This window comes from Perognathus longimembris, chromosome 10 (assembly GCF_023159225.1).
Source record: "Perognathus longimembris pacificus isolate PPM17 chromosome 10, ASM2315922v1, whole genome shotgun sequence".
In the NCBI taxonomy this organism is placed as follows: domain Eukaryota; kingdom Metazoa; phylum Chordata; class Mammalia; order Rodentia; family Heteromyidae; genus Perognathus; species Perognathus longimembris.
In genome coordinates this window covers 20,647,692-20,668,452 of record NC_063170.1, presented here as the reverse complement: position 1 = coordinate 20,668,452, position 20,761 = coordinate 20,647,692, and the positions used below count along the sequence as shown (strand labels likewise).

The window sequence follows — 20,761 nt, the reverse complement described above, 5'->3', positions numbered from 1 at the left end:
AAGTGTCCTGGTACAACCAAAGCAGCATTGTCCTCAGTCCACATGCTAACCTGAGACTTCCCCCCCCCCCCCCCCGTCTTGCTTTCTGTGGTCAGAGGCAGTTTGTCTTAGTCATTTTGGATTGTTGTCACAGAATAGCATAGATCGGTGACTTACAAGACAGAGTTATTGCTCAAAGTTCCAGGGCTGGGAAGCCCCCCAGGATCGGGGCTTGGCACATGGGCGTGTAAGTGTTCAGTTCCTGTTTGCAGACGTCTCCCTCTCTCTGTGCCCTTCACTGGAGGAGACAGCAAGCTCCCTCCACCTCTTCCCATTGGGGTCCTAACCCAACCTTAAGGGCACACCCTGATGACCTCATCAGCTGCACCCTGTGCATCTGGAAAGAGCACAGATGCATATCACAGCCAGCTGGTACCGGCGCCTGCTCACCCTCTTGCTTTACTTCTGTTAGGATTCCATAATATTGTTTTCAAAATATTGTGAGCACCCAGGACTCTTCAGCAAGGCCTCCTCTTTCTTTCTTCCTTCCTTTCTTGTTCTTGGTGGGGGGGGGGGGGTGGTAGTCAGCCATGGAGCTTGACCTTAGGACCTGGCCACTTGAGCTTTTTCGCTCAAGGTTAGCCCTCTTCAACTTGAGCCACAGAACCACCTCTGGTGTTCTGGTGGTTAATTGGAGATAAGAGACTCACAGACTTTCCTGCCCTGGCTGGCTTTGAACCATGATCCTCAGCTCTCAGCCTCCTGAGTAGCTAGGATTACAGACAGGAGCCATGGGTACATGGCTTTTTTCTTATTTCTAATTAACAGCATCATATTAGAATGTGCCCATGAATGTGCATTTCTCTAAAGTTCTAGAACTTTCTAGCTATGTTCTTCTAGTTTCACAGGTGCAGCTATGTTCTTCTAGTGTCACAGTTTCAGAGCCTGCACTGATCTTTGGCCTTGATTTACTTAGTGATTTATTGATTTATTTTTCAGCAGCACAGGCACAGAAGTGAGTACTGGGTTTCAAGAGTAACTCAGAACCTCATGCTTTCTAGGCAGGCAGTCTATCTCCAGATATCAGATGTCTCTCTTCTATTCTCTCTCTCTCTCTCTCTCTCTCTCTCTCTCTCTCTCTCTCTCCTCTCTGTGCCTGAGCACTGTCCCTGAGCTTCTTTTGCTCAAGGCCAGCACTTGACCACTTGAGCCACAGCACCACTTCTGACTTTTTCTGTGTATGTGGACTGAGGAATTGAACCCAGGGCTTCATGCATGCTAGGCAAGCACTCTACCACTAAGCCACTTTCCCAGCCACCTTTTTAAAAAAGAAATATTATTTTGTATTTGTGTTTTGTTTTTTGTTCTCTTTCTTGTACTTCAGAGGGATTTGGTTTTCCTGTGCATCCATCTTACGAGGCATGGATCTCCAAGACTGTGTTGGATAGTAACTGGTGCTGGTGTGCCTTTTTACTGTGCTCTTTGTAACATAGGCACTACCACCTCTCTGAGGTGTGCCTTTAAGGACATTTGCCAAGCCAGGCACTGGTGGCTCATGGCTGTAATCCTAGCTACTGAGGAGGCTGAGATCTGAGGCTCACAATTCAAAGCCAGCCCGGACAGAAAAGTCCAAACTGAGGCTCTTATCTCCAATTAACCACCAGCAAATTGGAAGTTTGGCACTGTGGCTCAAAGTGGCAGATCACTAGCCTGAGCAAAAAAGCTCAAGGACAGTGCCACAGCCCTGAGTTCAAATCCCACAACTGACAAAAAAAAGAGAAAAGAAAGAATGGCATTTGCCTCCTATTGTTCAAAACCTACTTTGTAGCATAGAAGGAAGAGTGCCATTCCTAGCCTTCTGAGGGCTTGCTGTGGGAAAGGTTCACCTAGGGCCAGGGGATGAATGAGCCGGTTGACAGGTCACAGGCACCACCCAGGCTCAGTGTTGGAGAAGCAAGAGTGGCATCGTCTCCCAAGTGTGGCTGGAAGTGGTGGCAGGGAGACTGGGCTGTGTTTGGGGAAGAACACTATCTGCATATGAAGGCGAAGGTGCTTTCATGAGCACAGGGTCCTCTTCCTGCCATGGTTCCTCTTGGGGTTTGGATGGGTGGGGTGAGCTCCCTGTGTTCTTTCTCCTTAGGACCTGCACTATGGGAACTTCCTGTCACCCTCAGGACAGGGGACGGGACCTGGACACCTACAGCTCCCTGCAGCACCTATCATGAACCAAGAAACTAGGTTGGTTATTTCGCTCCTACTCTTCCCCTCCTTTCCACTCCTTCCCCTCCCCCTCCTGCTGCTAAGATTGCTCCCTACCAGCTATCTGTCATGGCTACCAGTCCTGGGGTTCCTTCTGTGCCAGGAATGGATGGAATCAAAGGCAGCCAAAGAGAAGCTCTTCTGTACTGGCAAACCTGGGCCCTCGCGTGCTGAAGACACGGGATCCAAGGCTTACAGCTCTAAGTCCTGAAAGCCAGAGGCTTGTGGCTCAAAGCGCTAGAAACTAAAGACTTACAGCCTTAGGTAATCAGGTTGAAGGCTTATCACTCTGAGCAGGTTCACCTGCAGCTGTACGTCTGGGCTGCCAGTGTAACCCTCCGCTCTTAGCAGTGGCCAGCGGCAGCAGTTGTTGGTGCCAGTCAGTGTCACAGCTCTGAGCAGCTCTGGGTATGGGAACCCCGCTTGCAGCAGCAGCTGGTCCTACAGCTCCTGGACGTTGGATGTCAGGCCCTTTGACAACTGTAGCTAGTCTTGAGCTCTGGGGCTGTATCAAGGTCCTTGATTCACCAGGATTCCCTGGAACATAAGCCTCTCAGCCTTATGTCTTCAGCTCCTCACAGCCATTTGCCTCTTCTGACTTCCCCATACATTCACAGCTCATCACCCAAGGGGTCTCCATTCCCTGTCTTTTCCATGGTCACTGTCCGGAACTCTAGCCACCTTCTTGCTCCAACTTTTGCTACCAATACTGCCACCAAGGTAGCCACTGTTACTGCCTCCACTGCTCCTAGGTCCCTGCCACCATCTTTTCTCCAACTGGCCTGTCAGACACTCCTTCCATCATACACATCACAAATAGACAAGGAAAGAGCACTCAGGAGATGTTTTCTCTCCCCTCCCTCCCTCCCTCCCTCCCTCCCTCCCTCCCTCCCTCCCTCCCTTCCTTCCTTTCTCCTCCTTCTCTCCTTCTCTCTTTCCCTCACCCCTCCCTCCCTTCCTTGCTTTCATCCTCCTTCCTTTCTTTCTTCTATCCTTCATGCTTCTTTCTTCATTTCTTTCCTTCCTTTCCCCTCCCTCTGTTCCTCCCTCCCATCCTTCTTTTTTTCTTCCTACTCTCCTTCCTTCCTTTCTTCCATCCTTCTCCCCTTCTTCCCTCCCTTTCTTACATCCTTTCTCCTTCCTTCTTCCCTCCCTCTCCCTTCCTCCTTCATTTCTTTCTTCCATCTTCCCTCCTTCTTTCTTTCCTTCCCCTCTTCCTTTCTTCCCCTTCCTTCCTCCTCTCCCTCCCACTCTCCCCCCCCCCCTTCCTTCCTTTCTTTCTTCCTTCCTTCCTTTATGTAGCCCTGTTACATCAAACTTACAGGTCTATTATCTCTGCCTCCCAAGTGCTGGGATTACAGGCATGTACTAGAACATCCACTTAGAAAAGCCTTTTATCCAGCTTGATGTTACAAGAGGGGGCAACACAAGAAAGAAGGTATCTCCTGGCTGCCTCAAAACATGGTATGCTCATCAGTATGAGGTGTGGTCTGCAAATATAGGGTTATAGTCTGCACCAATCACAGCACAGCTTCCAGGTCCACCAATCTGAAGCCTTCTATGAAGGCCAATCACAGGCCTCATATTGCAGCAAGCAAAGCTTTCTGTAGAGACCCCAGGAGACATTAGTCTCCACCTGGCCTGAGTGAGAACAGTACAGAGTGAGCAGGGTTGTCTAGGCTTAGAATGAGGACTGTAAGCTGTCTGTGAGGCAAGCACTCTTGCCACTAGGCCACATTCCCAGCCCTGTAAGCTGTCTAAAACAGTTGTTGCTCAATCAGGGTCTTCTAGAGCTAGATTCATGGCTTCACTTGCATCTTTCTTTCTCTTTCTTTCCTCCTCCTCCTCCTCCTCCTCCTCCTCCTCCTCCTCCTCCTCCCTTCCCCTCTCCTCCCTCCCCCCCTTCCTCCTTCTTCTTTGGCTTGAACTCAGGACTTGAGCTTTTATGCTCAAGGCTTGCTATCTACCATTTGAGCCATGGCTCCACTTCCAGCTTTTTTTGGCAATTAATTGGAGGCAAATGTCTCAGTGTTTCCTGCCCAGGCTGGCTTTGAACTGTAATCCTCATATCTCATCCTCCTGAATAGCTAGGATTACAGGCCACCAGTGCCCAGCCTCAGTTGCATATTTCTTGCAGACTGCCTGAATCCAAGGAAAGGGTCTGACAACTGACAGAAAGTCAAATCAGCCCAGCCCCAACCGCTCAGCATATTAGGAGAGAAGGTACACTTAAGAGGGTGTTTATAATGAAGTCCTACCATTAATATTAACATACTCGGGGCTGGGAATATGGCCTAGTGGCAAGAGTGCTTGCCTCCTATACATGAAGCCCTGGGTTCAATTCCTCAGTACCACATACACAGAAAAAGCCAGAAGTGGGTGCTGTGGCTCAAGATGGCAAAGTGCTACCCTTGAGCAAAAAGAAGCCAGAGACAGTGCTCAAGCCCTGAGTTCAAGCCCCAGGACTGGCAATACACACACACACACACACACACACACACACACACACACACACTCAACAGTAGGTAAGAGTGCTTAGCTCCTCCCCAATACCCTTAGGGATAGTTGAATCTCTCTCAGTGTCCCAACTGGGCTACCCTGAGACACCAAACCCATCTCTGGCCACCATTCAGCACAAGAATGAAAATCATCAGATACAAAATATCAGGAGGAGCTGTTGGCATCTATTTCACCCATTTTATAGATGGTATCACTGAGGCACAGCTGGAGAAGAAACCGGCTTAAGGTCACACTACAGACGTATTTAGCTACATTCTGCTGCCAACATAGACTTGAACAAAAGCTAGTATTTTCTGCTCATACTCCTTCATGACCTTAGATCTCTAATTCTCATCAACCTCTTTTCCAGACTCAGGCAAAAGGAGTGGCTATGGTTTGGAAAACTGTGGGTTCCTGGAGCAGAGTTTAAAAGAAAAAGAGAGATAGCACAGTGAATCAATCATACATTGCTTCTTAAAACATCTGCACAGATGTGACATGGCACTTTTAGCCTATTTCCATGGCCAAGGCAAGTTTCGTGGCCATGCCTCATTTCAAGGGAACAGGGCAAGGAGAGCCCTCAAGGGCTCAGAAAGAGAAGGATGAGAGTGGATCTGTGAACAGCTTCCTCACAGAGAATTAGTCAGGTGGGCCAGGAATCCTTGTTTCTTTGGCTGTGAGCCAACGATCTTTCTACTGAAACTCTGCCCCCAAGGCTATGTCCTGGGGAAGCCAATTTCTAAAAAGAATGAATGATGTGCTTTTTTTTTATCTCCCAGGATAGTTATTCTTTTTTGTTTTGTTTTGTTTTGCCAGTCCTGGGGCTTGAACTCAGGGCTTGAGCACTGTCCCTGGCTTCCTTTTGCTCAAGGCTAGCACTCTGCCACTTGAGCCTCAGCTCTGCTTCCAGCTTTTTCTATTTATGTGGTGCTGAGGAATCGAACCCAGGGCTTCATGTATACGAGGTGAGCACTTTACCACTAGGCCATATTCCCAGTCCAGGATAGTTATTCTTGACCCTGGGATGGGTCAAGGCATTGTGTTAAACAGGCTGAAAAGGAGGCTTGAGGATGAGGAACCACGCCTTCCAGGAAGCTTCACTTCCATCTCTCTGGGCTGCCTGGGCTGGTTTCCTCACACGCAATGTGAACTTTGGGCATCAGACCTCATCTAAAAACATCCCTATGCAAAGCTCACCTGCTCCTCGCTGAGGGATAGGAGCCTATTCCATACATGCAATGCTTCTGTCTGAACTAGGACCTATGCTGGTAGTCTAATTGAGAAGGGGTGATCAGAAGGGGAGCATGCCCAGTCGGCCTCCTCTTGGAGCCCAGTGAACATCTGGGGTCTAAACCAAGAAACATGTGGTGGGGTTTGGTAAGGCCTGGTCCTGGCAGGCCTGAGTTAGATGGGATATCTGGGGTTTTGAGGATTAGCTAAGACACAGAACACCCTAACAGCCATGCTTGCCTAATGCAGTGTGTTCCTCCTATATGTTTACTTCTATCATTAGGGAAAGAGAACTGGAAAAATGCACCTGGAAATGTGTGCCGCATTCCAGCCTTATGAGATGCACCATTCAGTTAGCAAATCCTCCAGTTGTTGGGTACTTAGATCACTTTTGAATAATCTCATAGTGAACATCTCTACAGGTAAAATTTTAATGTATACCCAGGTCAATTGCTTAAGATTCAAGGGCTAGAAATGGAATTGTGGATCAAAGAGACTGATATTATTTAGGTTTTTGCTGTGCGAACGCCCTTTATTCTCTATTTTGACTCCTACCAGCTGGCTGCTGGCAAGTTCTAGATTAGAAGAGAATTAGAGAGAAAGGGATGGCTTGTGTTCATAGTGATTAGAGTTTACAGTGGGTAGCAAAAATCCCTAAGCCACAGTGGTTTGAACAGAATAGAAATGTATTTATCTCTCAGGTAATAAAGTTCCAGTTAGAGTCCAGGAAGGATGGGCGGCTTTAACCTAAACATTCCTCGTTACTGGCTTCTGCCTCATGATCCAATGTGGCTAACCAAGATCTAGCCATCACACTGATATTCCAGCCCACAGGAAGGAGCAACCAAAGACAGATAGCACCTCTACTTACATCCCAGTGGTCAAAACTTAATGACGTAATGACATCAAACTATAGGAGAGTCTGTAAGAAAGGCCTATTCCTTTTTTTTTTTTTTTTAGTGAAAGTATTAGGAAAGTTTACTGGGCTAGAAGTATAGGAGAGAGAGAGAGAGAGAGAGAGCGATATTACGTGATGGAGGAGTGACACCAGGAGCCAGCACTTCCCATCACCTTCAGCCACCTTCTGATATCTACCAGGTTATGAATCATGGTCTTGGGTTCAGTAGGAGGAATTAGGTATGAGATGGTACAGATATCCAAAACGGTCCAGGTCCTTTCTAGATCGCTGGGAACAGATACAGGGATGGGAGGGGCTGCAGAAGACACAGGCTAAGCGCACCTTCCCCCAGCTCACCTGTCCACCTATCCCTGCAGGATTGGCCCCTCATGGATCCTTTTAGCCAACAGCAGGACGGCGGGAACCTGTGGAGCTGTCTTGTGAGTCTGCTCAGCAGGCATCCAGAATGGCTGAGCACCAAGATGCGGCTCTTCCTCCCTACCGTGGAGCTGAGCTCCAGTGATGATGCCCCAGATGTGGAGCAATGGGTCACCCAGCAACTCAGCAAGCTGCACGCCCAAGGGCGGGACACCTGGCAATCGCTGGTGCACTGTGTGTGCATGGAGCTGGAGGTGCCTCTGGAGCTGGAGGTGCTTCTGCTGAGCACTTCGGGCTGTGACCGAGATGGTAAGAGTGGCACGGGGTGGGATGGGGGGTCCAGAACAGTCAGCCCAAGCCCCACGTGCTGGGAAGCCGCAGGACACCCAGGGGCCTGCCCAAGTCTCTCTGTGTGGGTGAAGCAGAGCCAGGAACAATGTTGAATGGTTCTAGGTGCTTCTCAGAGCCAGTTCCCAAGTATCACAAGATGGGCTGTGCAGGCACTCAGGGAGCCCAGAGGTCAGGAGGGAAATGCCAAGTGACTTCTGCCAGCCAGAAGTGCCAAGTATCCCATAATGCCCAAGGGCCTCTTTTGTCCATTTGTATGGACAGTACTGGAGTTTGAACTCAGAGCCTTGAGCTCCCTCTCCCCACCTTTTGCTTTAGATGCTTCTTTGGATAGGGTCTCCTATTGTTGGCTGAGGTCAGCCTTCGACTAAAACCCTACCTGTACCTCTCATACCTCTCGTGTAACTAGGAATCATAAGCATGTACTATCATGTCCCACTTACTGGTTACGATGGGATTTGCTAATGTTTTGCTTGAGCTAGCCTGGAACCTCAGTTCTCCTGGTCTCCACCTTGTGAGTAGCTAGGATTACAGGCGTGAACTGCTCTCCCAATCTCCAAAAGGCTTCTTTTCTCCTTCCTTCTTTCCTTCCTTCCTTCCTTCCTTCCTTCCTTCCTTCCTTCCTTCCTTCCTTCTTTCCTTCTTTCCTTCCTTCTGTATTACTTTCTTCTTTCTTTCTCCCTTCCTTCTTTCTTTCTTCTCTCCTTCCTTTACTTTCTTTCTTTACTTTTTTTTTTTTTAATTTTCTTTGGAGGTTTGAGCTCAGGGCTTCTCACTTGCCCGGCAGGTCTATACCACCTGAGCCATGTCTCTGGATCCTTTCTAGCTTGGGTTATTTTCAGGCTGAGGGTCTTGCTTCATGCCTGAGTGGCCTGAGAACTCCTTTTTTTGCCTGGGCTAGCCTTGAACAATGGTTCACCCATCTCCACCAACCAAGTAAGTAGCTAGGGTTCTAGGCCTGAGTCAGCCACCATGCCCAGCATGAGTCCCACTCCAGGGAGCTTCCTTAACAGCATGATCAGAAGCAGTAAGAGGAAAGGCATTCGGCAGGCAGGTTTTGCTCTGTTCAGGTCAGTGGATACTGTTTGAGCACCTTTGGTTTGCACAGCATTTAGGGGAAGGGCAAGACATTGAGAGCCTTGGTCATAAAGCAAGACTGAGACAAGTGCTCTACCTATGTTGGTGTGGGGAAAATGTGGGAGGAGGGACAGGTCCACAGTGCATCCATGTGCAGACATATATAGCACACACATATGTAGAAACACACACCGGTGGACCAACAGGCAGAAGGCACCCATGCACAGAGGCATCTGTCCATCTCTGTGTGTGGGCTCACCACCAGCCTCCCTCCCCAGTAACCGAGCTAAGTTCATTGCTCCCCTGCCTGGTACCCATGCAGTGGCTCGAGCCCTTCGCAGACACGTGGCCGAACTGTGCAGCACCCTGCCACATCCACGGCATCTTCTCATCTGCCTTCTCTTCCAGAGTTCCCCGGGCAGCTGGGAGCTGATGAGGAGAGGCAGCCTGGAGCTCCACTGCACCATGGTGAGGCCTGGGCCTGGGAGCCGGTAGGGCTATGGGTGACACGGTCCCCACCTTAACATGCAGACGCCTCTGCCCAACCCCCCCTTCTTCCAGAGCCGTGGCTTTTCAAGGCTTGTGCCTTGAAAAACACCATTCCCCCAGGGCTCTAATCTGGTGTCCCCCAAAGAGTCTGCAGGCATCAGCCCCTGGACACTTTGTCTGGTGCCACTGTCACTGGGGAAGCCTCCTGCCATGTTCCTGCCTCTGGGCTGAGGGCCTGCCCCCCATGTCTGAGTCAGGCTTTCCAGGAAGCTCTAATCAGTCCTCAGCATCTCTCAACCTGACACCCACAACTACTATTGCACCCAAGCAGCCTCTGACCGATTCACAGACAGACCCCAGAGGGGTCAGCCACCAAATGGTGACTGCGAACTGATTCATAGGCCAAAGTCCTAGATCCTTCCTTCCTTCCTTCCTTCCTTCCTTCCTTCCTTCCTTCCTTCCTTCCTTCCTTCCTTCCTTCCTTCTTTCCTTCCTCCCTCCCTCCCTCCCTCCTTTTCTCCCTCCCTCCCTTCCTCCCTCCCTCCCTCCCTCCCTCCCTCCCTCCTTTCCTCTCTCCTTCCCTTTCCTTTCCTTCCTCCCTCTCTCCCCGCTTCCTTCTTCCCCACTCCCTTCCCGTGTGCTGTGACTCAGGGCCTCATGATCTAGCTTGGCTTTCTCACTCAAGGCTGGCATTGTACCACTTTCAGCTCTCCACTTTCAGCTTCTGGCTACTTAAACACAGTCCTGGCCAAGCCCATTGGAAGCCCATTGGAAGCTTTGCTGTCACAACCATCTCTCTCTCTCCTTCCTTCCTTCCCAGGTGGAAAGCCAGTGATGGCATGCTTAGGGATGAGCATTTCTGGAGCTGCTCTCAGCATCCTGAGTGGGAGACCCCAGGACCAGAGCCTCCGGGCCCCGCAAACCCCCTTGCCCATCACCTGCCTCCTTCCTGTCTCTGAGTGTGCTGTGTTTGTCTCTCAGTGGCTGTTTGCAGCATACAGCAGCCCAAAGGTGCCATGCAGGTTCCCAGTTGCTCCTTGAGTCCTCCCTCACTTCCTTTCTTCTCTCTTTCAGGCCTCAAGCATCCTCATCAGAGCTGTGAGTCCTTGCTGAGCCCCAAGTACTACAGGAAACAGCAGCTAGGTGGGTGCCAGGAAAGAAAGGGATCCCACCAGAGAGACTGGGATGCCTGATACCTAGACATAGATCCCAGACCCTAATCTAGGCAGGCAGATTCATGGCCTGTCTTCCAGACTCTTAGAAGAGAAGGATTTGAGGTCCTGGTGGACAGAGGAGGTGGTTGGGGCACACAGGGAGGGACTGAGGATCACAGTTTTGCTAACCAGGCTCTTCCAGAGATACCCCAGAGAAATGACAAGCATGACCCCAGGCCTGAGCCCCCACTGTCTAGTTGGAGTGAGCAGGGGTGAGTGTTGACAAAGATTCCTGAGAAAAGCCCTCAAGGCAGAAGTCCTGGGGCCCACAGGGAGACAGAGGGCTCCTGAGGCCAACCTCACTCATCCTCCACTGCTTATCCAATGAGGTCCCCATTCTCCCCACCACCTACACACACACACACACACACACACACACACACACACACACACTCACTCACTCACAACCATGGGTATGGCCATGGTGGAGAATTCACATCTATTCAAAAAAAAGGCAAATTTTTTGTGCCAGTCCTGGAGCTTGAACTCAGAGCCAGGGTATTGTCCCTTAGCTTTTTCACCCAAGGCTGGAGCTCTTCTACTTGAGCCACAGCTTCACTTTGGGCTTTTTAAAATTGAAGATAAGAGTCTCCTGGACTGTCCACCTGGGCTGGCTTTGAACCGTGATCCTCACATTTCAGCCTCCTGAGTAAGTAGTTAGGATTACATGCGAACCACTGGTGCCCAGCAGAACAGGCAATGTTTTACGCCTGCTTGTCTCCTTCCGGTCCTTCTCTGGGCTACCACAGTCCTCTAATGACTCAAGAAGGGGCAGATTAACACCTGGCCATGCAGAAGCCATCTCATGGTCTATAGGCCAGCCCAAGGCTCACGAGTCATTAATGCTCACTCCTAGATATCACAGAACTGAAGCAATGGAGAGGGACCCGGAGCACTGGAGTCCCACCGGAAGGGTTTGTTAAGATCTTGATGAGCAAGCCCTCCAGCTCTTGAACCTTTATACACTTTCATGGTGGCAGAAACCAAGACAGCCATGACCATGGGCCCCATGCCCACCAACCCATGTACACAGCTGCCAGAGACGCTGCTGAGGATTTGGTCCCTTCAGAACCCTTGTTGTGTCTCACACCTATAATCCTAGCTACTTAGAAGGCTGAGATTTGGGGATTAAGGTTCCCAGCTAGAATCCAAGAGGCCTTTGCTTGACTTCACCAGCGGGGAAAAAAAAAAAGCTGGAAGTAGAAGTATGGCTCGTGTGAGAGATTGCTGTGAGCGCAAAGGCCAAGCCAGAAGCCAGGCACTGGTGACTCATGCCTTAGATACTCAGGAGGCTGAGATCTGGGGATCACAGCTTGAAGCTAGGCCAGGCAAGAAAGTATGTGAGACTCTCATTTCCAATTAACCACCAGAAAACCGAAAGTGGAGCTGTGGCTTAATGTGGTAGAACACTAGACTTGAGTAAAAAAGCTCAGGGACAAGGGCTGGGATGTAGCTCAGTGACAAAGTGCTTGCCTCGCAAGTGCAATGTCCTGGGTTCGATCCCAAGTACCAAAAAACAAAACAAAACAAAACAAAAAACCAGCTCAGGGACAGTACCCAGGGTCCAAGTTCAAGCCCCATGACTGCCCCCCCCCCCAAAAAAAATCAAGCAAGAGCTCAAGGCTCTAAGTTCAAGTCCTGCACAAGAAACAATAACAAACCCTATTGTGCCCTCACACCATATTACTAGAGCTAGAGGTGCCATATTACTAGGGCTACAGGCATGGACAGGGCCAGGGCTCCTGTTTTCATACCTTCTCCCTGTCCCCAGCAGAGTTGGCCAGAAAATACTTGGAGCTCCTAAGGGCATTCGTCCACCAGCACTATGACAGCAAATTCTCGGGGCCAGGGCAGACCCTTACCACCTACCAATACTACATCCCCTCCATCCTACAATGGAGCCGGGCTACAGCACCCTTGAACACCCCAGAGAGGCCCATCGCCAGGGACATCAACCCAGAAGATGGCAGCGATGTAGACATCCAGGAACTCTTCAACTTCAGGGCCCACAAGGGCCCACAAGTGACAGTGCTCTTGGGAAAGGCCGGCATGGGCAAGACCACACTGGCCCGGAGGCTCTGCCGGAAGTGGGCTGCTGGCCAGCTAGACCACTTCCAGGCCCTGTTCCTTTTTGAGTTCTGCCAGCTCAACCTGATCAAACACTCTTTGACGCTGCCCCAGCTCCTTTTTGATCTGTACCTGAGCCCCAAATCAGGCTCTGACGCTGTCTTCCAGTACCTAGAGGAGAATGCTGATAGAGTCCTGCTGATTTTTGATGGGCTGGATGAGGCCCTGCACTCCTGTTCTGACAAGGAGACCCTGGGCCCGGACGGCTCAGCTTCAGTCTTCACCCTCTTCTCTAATCTCTGCCGTGGAACCCTCCTACCTGGCTGCTGGGTGATCGCTACCTCCCGTCCAGGGAAGCTGCCCACTTGCCTGCCCAAAGAGGCAGCTGTGGTCCACATGTGGGGCTTCGATGGGCAGCGGGTGCAGGAGTACATGAGCCACTTCTTCAGTGAGCAGCCTTCTAAAGAGATGGTCCTGGAAGAGCTTCATGCAAATGGGCGTCTCCGGGGCATGTGCGCGGTCCCTGCCCTGTGCCGAGTCACCTGCCTCTGCCTCCACCATCTGCTCCCCCGAACCCCCGTGGGCCAGTCGGCAGCCCTCCTGCCCACGGTGACTCAGCTCTACCTGCAGATGGTCCTTGCCCTCTGCCCCTGTGAGGATCTTCCCGCTGCGTCCCTGCTGGGCCTGGGGGAGGTGGCCCTCGCAGGCCTGGACTCCGGAAAGGTTGTCTTCTGTTCGGAGGATATTCCTCCAGCCTTGGTGACTTTTGGAGCCACCCACAGCTTTCTGACCTCCTTCTACATCCGCACAAGCCCCAGGCTCCAGGAGACGGGCTATGCATTTGCCCACCTCAGCCTGCAGGAGTTTTTTGCTGCCTTGTACCTGATGGCCAGCCCTGTGGTGGACAGAGACACACTCACTCGCCATGTCACCCTTCGTTCCTACTGGGTGCTGAGGACCAAAGGTAAAGTGGGCCTCTCAGACCAGCTCCCCACCTTCCTGGCTGGCCTGGCATCTCACACGTGCCGTCCATTCCTCAGCCACCTGGCCAAGAGGAATGAAGCCTGGGTGGGCGCCAGGCAGGCTGCTGTTGTGCAGGTGCTGAGGAAATTGGCCACCCATAAGCTCACCGGGCCGAAGGTGGTGGAGCTGTGTCACTGTGTAGCTGAGACCCAGGAGGCTGAACTGGCCAGCCTCATGGCCCAAAACCTCCCTGACCATCTGCCCTTCCACAATTTCCCACTGAGCTTCACAGACCTGGCTGCCCTGATGGACATTCTGGAGCACAGAGCTGACCCTCTGCACCTGGAGTTTGAAGGCTGCCTGCTGGAGCCCCACTGCCCGGAGGCTCTGATAGGCTGTGGGCGGGTAGAGTCTCTCAGGTGAGTAAGGGCGGAGGAGGAGGAGGAAGGATGCAGGAGGAACCTGGGGTTCAGGGAGAAGCCAACCAGCCTGACAATCCTATGAAGGAGACTGGATTCAAATTTTGAGTGTCAGAACAGAACAACTCCACCCACCTCTGATAGGAGTGGCCCAGCCCCGGGCTTTGACAGGCCCTCTGGGATCCTGGTGCCTGCTACCTGTGGCTTCTGGACTCTAATCATCATGGACTGTGCTGCTTGAAACTAATGTTGGGGCAGGTGATATAACCTGTCCAAGCTTCTTTCTAAAATGATTCCATAGTTAACACCTAACTCATGGGGTCCTTGTGAGAAGGAGATGGAAGCAGGCATGGTAAACAGGCCTCAGCAGGCCTGGTCCAGAGCAAAGCCTGCATGTCTACACTGGTGAGAGCAAGAGTACAGCTGTGGTGGCTGGGGATATGGCCTAGTGGCAAGAGTGCTTGCCTCCTATACATGAGGCCCTGGGTTCAATTCCCCAGCACCACATATACAGAAAATGGCCAGAAGCGGCGCTGTGGCTCAAGTGGCAGAGTGCTAGCCTTGAGCAAAAAGAAGCCAGGAACAGTGCTCAGGCCCTGGGTCCAAAGCCCCAGGACTGGCCAAAAAAAAAAGAGTACAGCTGTGATTACAAAGGCACATTCCCCAATCCTTAGAACTGTGTTTCTCCCTCCTGGAGAGTCAGAGGTCTGCCGGCAGGATGTCTCTGCTCCACGTGGTCACGCAGGGCTCCAAGTTCCTAGCCTTGTGGCTCCACCCTCTCCTTGCCATCCTGTTTGCATGGTCAAGGCTGGGTCATGGGCATCCCTCTGCTCTAGCTTAGGGAGAAGGGAAAGAGTGGGTGTGAAGACAAACTTGGTGTGTTAAAGGTCAGCGTGGACTAGGACACGTCCCTCCTAGTTGCATGGCATTGGTGAGAACACAGCCACTCCAGGTTGCCAAGGGGGCTGGAAATGTGTCTTCTGGTTGGAAAACCATCTTGTCCCCTGGATGAAGGGGAGAATTGCTTAATGGCTGAAGCACTTAGTGCTGTAGATTTATCTTATGACTACTTCAACAATTACTGCTATAATTGTGTGGTGGGGGAGGGGGTGTGTTTGGGGCAGGAAAGGGGGAGGATGCTGATGATCTCCAAGCCCCACCCCCCAGCCCTCATCTTCTGACACTTTGCTTCTCCCTGTGCAGCTTTAAGAGCAGGAAGTGTGGTGACGCATTTGCTGAAGCATTGTCCAGGAGCTTGCCTACCATGGGGAGCCTGCAGAGGCTGGGGTAAGCCAGCCTTGCAGCCAAGAAAGAGCTTCATTTGAGGATGCCTGTCATGTCCCATCTGCTCCCACATCTCCATTCCTCTCCATCACCTGTGCTTGCCTTGTAGGTTAGTGGGAAGCAAGGTCACAGCCCGTGGCATCAGCCACTTGGTGCAGGCTTTGCCCCTGTGTCGACATCTGGAGGAGGTCAGGTGAGTGATCTTCAGGAGGGCTCACTGGCTGGGGAGAAGAGTCATTGCCGAGCTCCTGGGTCAGCTCTAGAGCCTGGGCTGCAGCCTGAAGTTGACATCAGGATATGGCCAGTAAGATTTCCAGAGAGACTCAGACAGGGAGGTAGCAATCCAAGAACAAGGTTGGCTAAAGCCAAGAGTAATACTGGGACTCAGGGAGGTAGCAATCCAAGAACAAGACTGGCTAAAGCCAAGAACAAGACTCCTAAGAGCTCCAGAACAGGGTTGCTCATGGTTAATATTTGGACTACCTTGATGGGCCATGAGTTTTGAGGCTCTCTTCGTCTGTGACTCCCCTAGGAGAAGGGATGGCAGTGTGCAGGCAGGAGGCAGGCTTTGTGGGTACACATAAATGCATATAACATGCTTTCACACTCCTGTACATGTGTATGCATTTGCATGCAAATGACACTCCCCTGCTCAAGCATGTTCCCTCCACATCCGCGTTCACAGATAATCATTTGTGCAGCACACACATGCACACTTAGATGCAAGCACACACTGAGTACACACACCAGGGTACCCTTCCCTACGTCTGGGACTGAATGCTCTGGGGAGAGGTAGGGTCACCAGAAGGACCGCTGCTGGCTTCTATGGTCCCTTCATGAGAGTTAGAAAGATTCTCTTAAACTGGGTACCAGTGGCTCATGCCTGTAATCTTAGCTACACAAGTGGTTGAGATCTGAGGATTGCAATTCCAAGCCAGCCTGATCAGGAAGGTCTGTGAGATTTATCCTCAGTTAACCGGAAAAAGTCCAGAAGTGGATCTGTAGCCCAAGTGGTAGAGCACTAACCTTGAGCAAAAAATGCTAAGCAACAGCACCCAGGTTCTAACTTCAAGCCCTAGTACTGGCGCAAAAAGGAAGAGAGGGAGGGAGGGAGAGAGGGAAGGAGGGAGGGAGGGAGGGAGGGAGGGAGGGAGGGAGGGAGGGAAGGAAGGAGGGAGGGAAGGAAGGAGGGAGGGAAGGAAGGAAGGAGGGAGGGAGGGAAGGAAGGAAGGAGGGAAGGAGGGAAGGAAGGAAGGAGGGAGGGAGGGAAGGGAGGGAGAGAAGGAGGGAGGGAAGGAGGGAGGGAAGACGACTCGTTAATCCAGGTGCATCTCCACAGTAGGGCACAGCACTTACTGAGTGGAACATGAGCTGGGCGCTGTCCCTCAGCTCCTTCAGCTGGGCTCCTTTATGCAGTGACCACTCTGGCCAGGACAGAGCTCTAGAATATCAATCTTGCTGCCACTTATCTTTCCCCATTACTGAATCATTTCTCCCATTACCCAATGTTGCTGTTAATTGGCCTTGCATCCCTCACGTCGTCTGTCCCTCCAGCTGGGAGGGACAGGCAGGACTGAGATGTGCGGGCCCCGTGAAAGGCAGGTAATGTGACATCAGAGAGGAATGTACTGGTCCTGGGGCTTTCAGCAAGTCAGAGCCAGAGCTGAACAGCATCTCTGGGGTCCCAGACTAGACTTTGCTCCTCCCCTGGGGGTCAAGAGATCTGGATGCACTTGGGCCTCAGGCACATTGGAGACAGAAGTCTGGAGAGCAGGGCCCCTGGGTCTCTTCCCTCGCTTTGTGAGACTTTGCCCACATTCTGTCATCAAGATTCCTTTGGGCCACTAGGCAGGAAATCCTCCACAGAGAAAGGCCAGAAGAGGACCTAGCTGGGCATGCTGGGTGCTAGTGCCCTTGTCTTGTGTCTCCCGCATGAGGGTAGCCGTGACGGTCACATGCCAACTAGGGCTTCCAAGTGGCCCAAAGCTGATGGACTTGGTCTCCTTCTTCTTGAAGTTTACAGGATAACCAGCTCAAAGACCAGGAGGTGCTGGACATCGTGACGGTGCTCCCTTGCCTGCCAAGGCTCTGCAAGCTTGAGTAAGTGTTCTGTCCACATCCTCTCCCAGCCCAAGCCTCCAATCTCCTGCAGGTCATGCATGAGAAACCCAATCCTGACACCTTTTCCCCATCACACAGCCTGAGCAGAAACAGCTTCTCTGTGTCAACTCTACTCCAGTTGGTGAAGGTGGCAGTCACATGTCCTAATGTCACAATGCTGCAGGCCAGGTGAGCACAAGGAATGGGATACTCATCTTCAAGGTCTTAAGAAAAAGAAAGGGGAAAAGGGAGTGGTGGGAAAAGAGAAGGCTCTCAATCTGTATGACTTACATGTATATTCCAAGTCTGCTTTACTCTAACTCTAATGATCTGCTCAAGCCTGGCACCTGGTACTTAATAAAGAGTGGATGGCTGGATGGATGGGATGAGTAGGAGAGTAGGTGGATGGATGGATGAATGGGTGTATAGGAAGGAAGGAAGGAAGGGAGGGAGGGAGGGAGGGAGGGAGGGAGGGAGGGAGGAAGGACAAAGTTTGGATTGTGGATGATGGGTGGATGAAAGGGTGGATGGATTGGTGGATGGATGGAGGGAGGGTTGATTTGGTGGGTGGAGGATGGATGAATCAAATCTAGGAAGCACACGCAAATAAAAAGGAATAATTAGCTCTCCATGGTGCTGAAACCAGCATTGTCTGTTAGGATCATGGGGAGGTTAGATGTCAAACTTCTTAATTCCAAAACAGTTGTAACTCCTTTTCAGAAAGCCCCTGAGTGTTTCTAATTTCTACTATGTTTCTTGTAAGAAATTGATTTCTGAGGGTAGAGCACAAATGTACAATGTGCCTTTGATCATATAAAATAATACTTATCAAAATGAACTCCAGGACATGGAAAGAAGAAAATGAATGGTTTTCTTCTGGCTTTCTAACAATACTCTTGTGAGACTTAACAAGCTGTGACTTAGGAGCATGTTGCTACTTCTGCTGTTCTGAAATCAGCATTCCCTGGATGTCTGGGGCAGGAAGGGTGTGAAGTGGGGATGATATGCTGGCTTCTGGTCCATGGGGTTTCACAGTTCTGCATCTGACCCTTTAGGGAGACAGAGCTCATCTTTGTTCTTTCTCCGCCCATGGAGTCAGATGTGGAGCTGTGGAGGTGAGGAGACTGGGAGGCCCGGGGCTGGGCTCACTCTGAGAACGAGCTGGGCTAAGGTGAGAGGAAGGGTGGCTGAGAGTGCCAAAGAAGAGCTGGAGCTGAAGTTGCTTTCTGCAGCTCCTGCTATTCAATGGACCACTGAGCCTGTCCAGGGGGCCCTGCATCCTCTGGCTTTCCTGGCCACACATCCGGCCCTGCATAGAGAGAGGAGTGAGCCATCTCTGCGAGAGGATGTGAACATACAGCTAGCCTGGCAATGAAAAAGCAATGAGAGGCAATGAGGGTGGTCACATTTTAGCACTGTAAAGGGTGGATGGTGGGAAGTGCTTAGGACACAGCTAGTGTGAAGGGGTGTTCAATGCTGGCTAGGTGTGGACTTCCATTTGGCCATTCTTGAATGGGTAAAGGAAGGGGCCCTGTGTTTCCTCTGCAAGAGCATTCCACCACACTCCCGTGCTCCTCCCTGCCTGTGACTCAGAGACAGGTGACACTTGAGCAAGCTCTCCCCTCCTCACCTGGGCAATGACCCACAAGGACCAATGTCCTTTTCCCTCTGACTTCTCAAGCTGCCACATTCAAGAGGATAGTCACTAGCCCTGGTGTCAGTCAAATGAACACTTCAGTTCCTCGGTCACAGTGCACACTTGAAGTGCCCATCAGTTCTGGGTGGCCAGTGGATGATGAGATCACTGGATGTTCCTGCCATTAGAGACATTCTGCTAGATGGGACCAGTCTAGGGGTCTTTCCTGTGGCCCCCAGCACTCCCCTGCCCAGAGGGAGAGCGTTCAGAGGCTCTATGGCTTCTTACTCAAGCACAGAGAGCTGGACCCCGCTCCTGCAGAGGGAGGCCAGCAGCTCAGACAGCAGCCGCTTCTGCTGTCACAGCTTCCATTGTGAGCCCAGCTGGGTACTTGAACAAATATTGCCCCATCCACTCCTTCCAGAACTGTGTATGTTAGAGATTGTCATCCTACCTTAGGGAAGAAAACCCAGACTCCCATAGGTACGAGACTTGCCCAAGGCCACACAGCTGCACAGGGAAAAGCCAGAATTTGAATAATGGCTCCCTTTGACCTCTTCCTGCTTGCCTGAATTGTAACATCCTTTGGGCAGCAACCATCTTTGTGATGCACTCCCTCGCCATGGGGGAGGGGTGTGGTTGGATCTTCAGGCCTAGAAGCAAGGGAAGAGGCAAAGGGAAGAAGCAAGCTGGCCAGGGAGGCCCTGGCTCCTGAGCCCAGGCCAATGTGTGATTTGTTTTGAACAGAGCTCCAGACCTCCAGGAAAATGTCAGCCCAAAAAGAGAGACTCTGGACAGAAGGCTGACACTCAGGTACCTCAGTGGAACTCACTGCAGTGGGGAGGGTGCTTTGTGGAGGAGGGACCCCCCCCTCCTCTGGGATGGCACAGCAGGGGACGGAAAGATAAAAGGAAAGCAGACATGGGAAATGGTGTGAATAAGTCACCTGACTTGCATCAGGAGCATCTGATGGTTGCTATGGCAACATAGCTATACCTGATGGTCCCTTGCTATAGCACTGGGCTCCATGTTCCGGACCCATGACCTCATGATTAGCCTCTTAGAAACTTCATTGTCCATCCTTATTCCCATTTGATTGAGAAGGAAACTGAGTCCGCTCAGCTGAACTTAAGCCAGTTTAACTCAGACCGTGTAAGTGCTTTGGCCAAGATTAACCAGCTCCTACAAGCTGTGTAAAGCCCAAATCTGTCAGCCTCTGGATGCCCCCCTACCCAGAGCTGGAGGGGGCATGCTGTACCTCCCCGCCCTAAGTCCCTGTGTTCCCCAACACCACCCCAGGCTCCAGAAATGTCAGCTCAGGGACTGCGATGTGCAAGTCCTCATAGAGCTGCTCCGGGAAGGACCGCACCTGGAGGAAGTGGAGTGAGTTTGGTGGGAAGCGCGGGCCCCAAGCAGGAGCAGAGGGGCTGGGGGGCAGAGTGGCCAGGTCCTTACTTGTGGATAAGGGGCATCTGAGCACATTCATGGCTGCAGTCTTCAGCACTTGTCTGGTGCCGGGTGCTCTGCCCGGAGCTTTTGTGTATGTCTTATTTAATCATCTTGACTCAGTGATGTAAGCCCTGTTGCTATTGGAGGAAAGTAAGGCATGGGGAGGGAAATTGGCTGAAGGTCTCACAGATTGGGAGAGGCCCTTGAGGAAGGGTCTTCACCACCTTGGGCCTCCGCTTCCTCCTCCAGGGGGGATTGGTGGTGTATCTGCTCTGTGGAATTGTGATTGGAAGTACGCCCACAATTGTAGGCGCGGGTAGGCCACAGCCAGCCAAGCAGCCAGGCACTGCACTCACTGTTAAAGTTCATGTATGCAAGTGATGCTTGTCTGAGTCAGGAAGGTGCAGCACAAGTGTGGGGGCAGAGGGCAACTCCAGCCCCCAGCATAGAACCATGGGCCCTGCTATCTCAG

General features: G+C 51.6%; 1 protein-coding gene across 1 annotated transcript in view; it reads left to right on the top strand.

The window, feature by feature from the left end:
- Nlrc5 (NLR family CARD domain containing 5) overlaps positions 1 to 20,761 on the top strand; it is a 62,807-nt gene that overhangs the window by 3,917 nt on the left and 38,129 nt on the right. Inside the window, exons 3-14 of the mRNA XM_048355534.1 lie at positions 2,120 to 2,217; positions 7,243 to 7,552; positions 9,077 to 9,136; positions 10,232 to 10,300; positions 12,143 to 13,820; positions 15,024 to 15,107; positions 15,214 to 15,297; positions 17,121 to 17,204; positions 17,304 to 17,393; positions 18,260 to 18,319; positions 19,588 to 19,653; positions 20,140 to 20,223. Of these exons, the coding sequence (XP_048211491.1) occupies positions 7,255 to 7,552; positions 9,077 to 9,136; positions 10,232 to 10,300; positions 12,143 to 13,820; positions 15,024 to 15,107; positions 15,214 to 15,297; positions 17,121 to 17,204; positions 17,304 to 17,393; positions 18,260 to 18,319; positions 19,588 to 19,653; positions 20,140 to 20,223 (2,657 nt within the window). The 5' untranslated portion in view covers positions 2,120 to 2,217; positions 7,243 to 7,254. The remainder of the gene's footprint in view (positions 1 to 2,119; positions 2,218 to 7,242; positions 7,553 to 9,076; positions 9,137 to 10,231; positions 10,301 to 12,142; positions 13,821 to 15,023; positions 15,108 to 15,213; positions 15,298 to 17,120; positions 17,205 to 17,303; positions 17,394 to 18,259; positions 18,320 to 19,587; positions 19,654 to 20,139; positions 20,224 to 20,761) is intronic.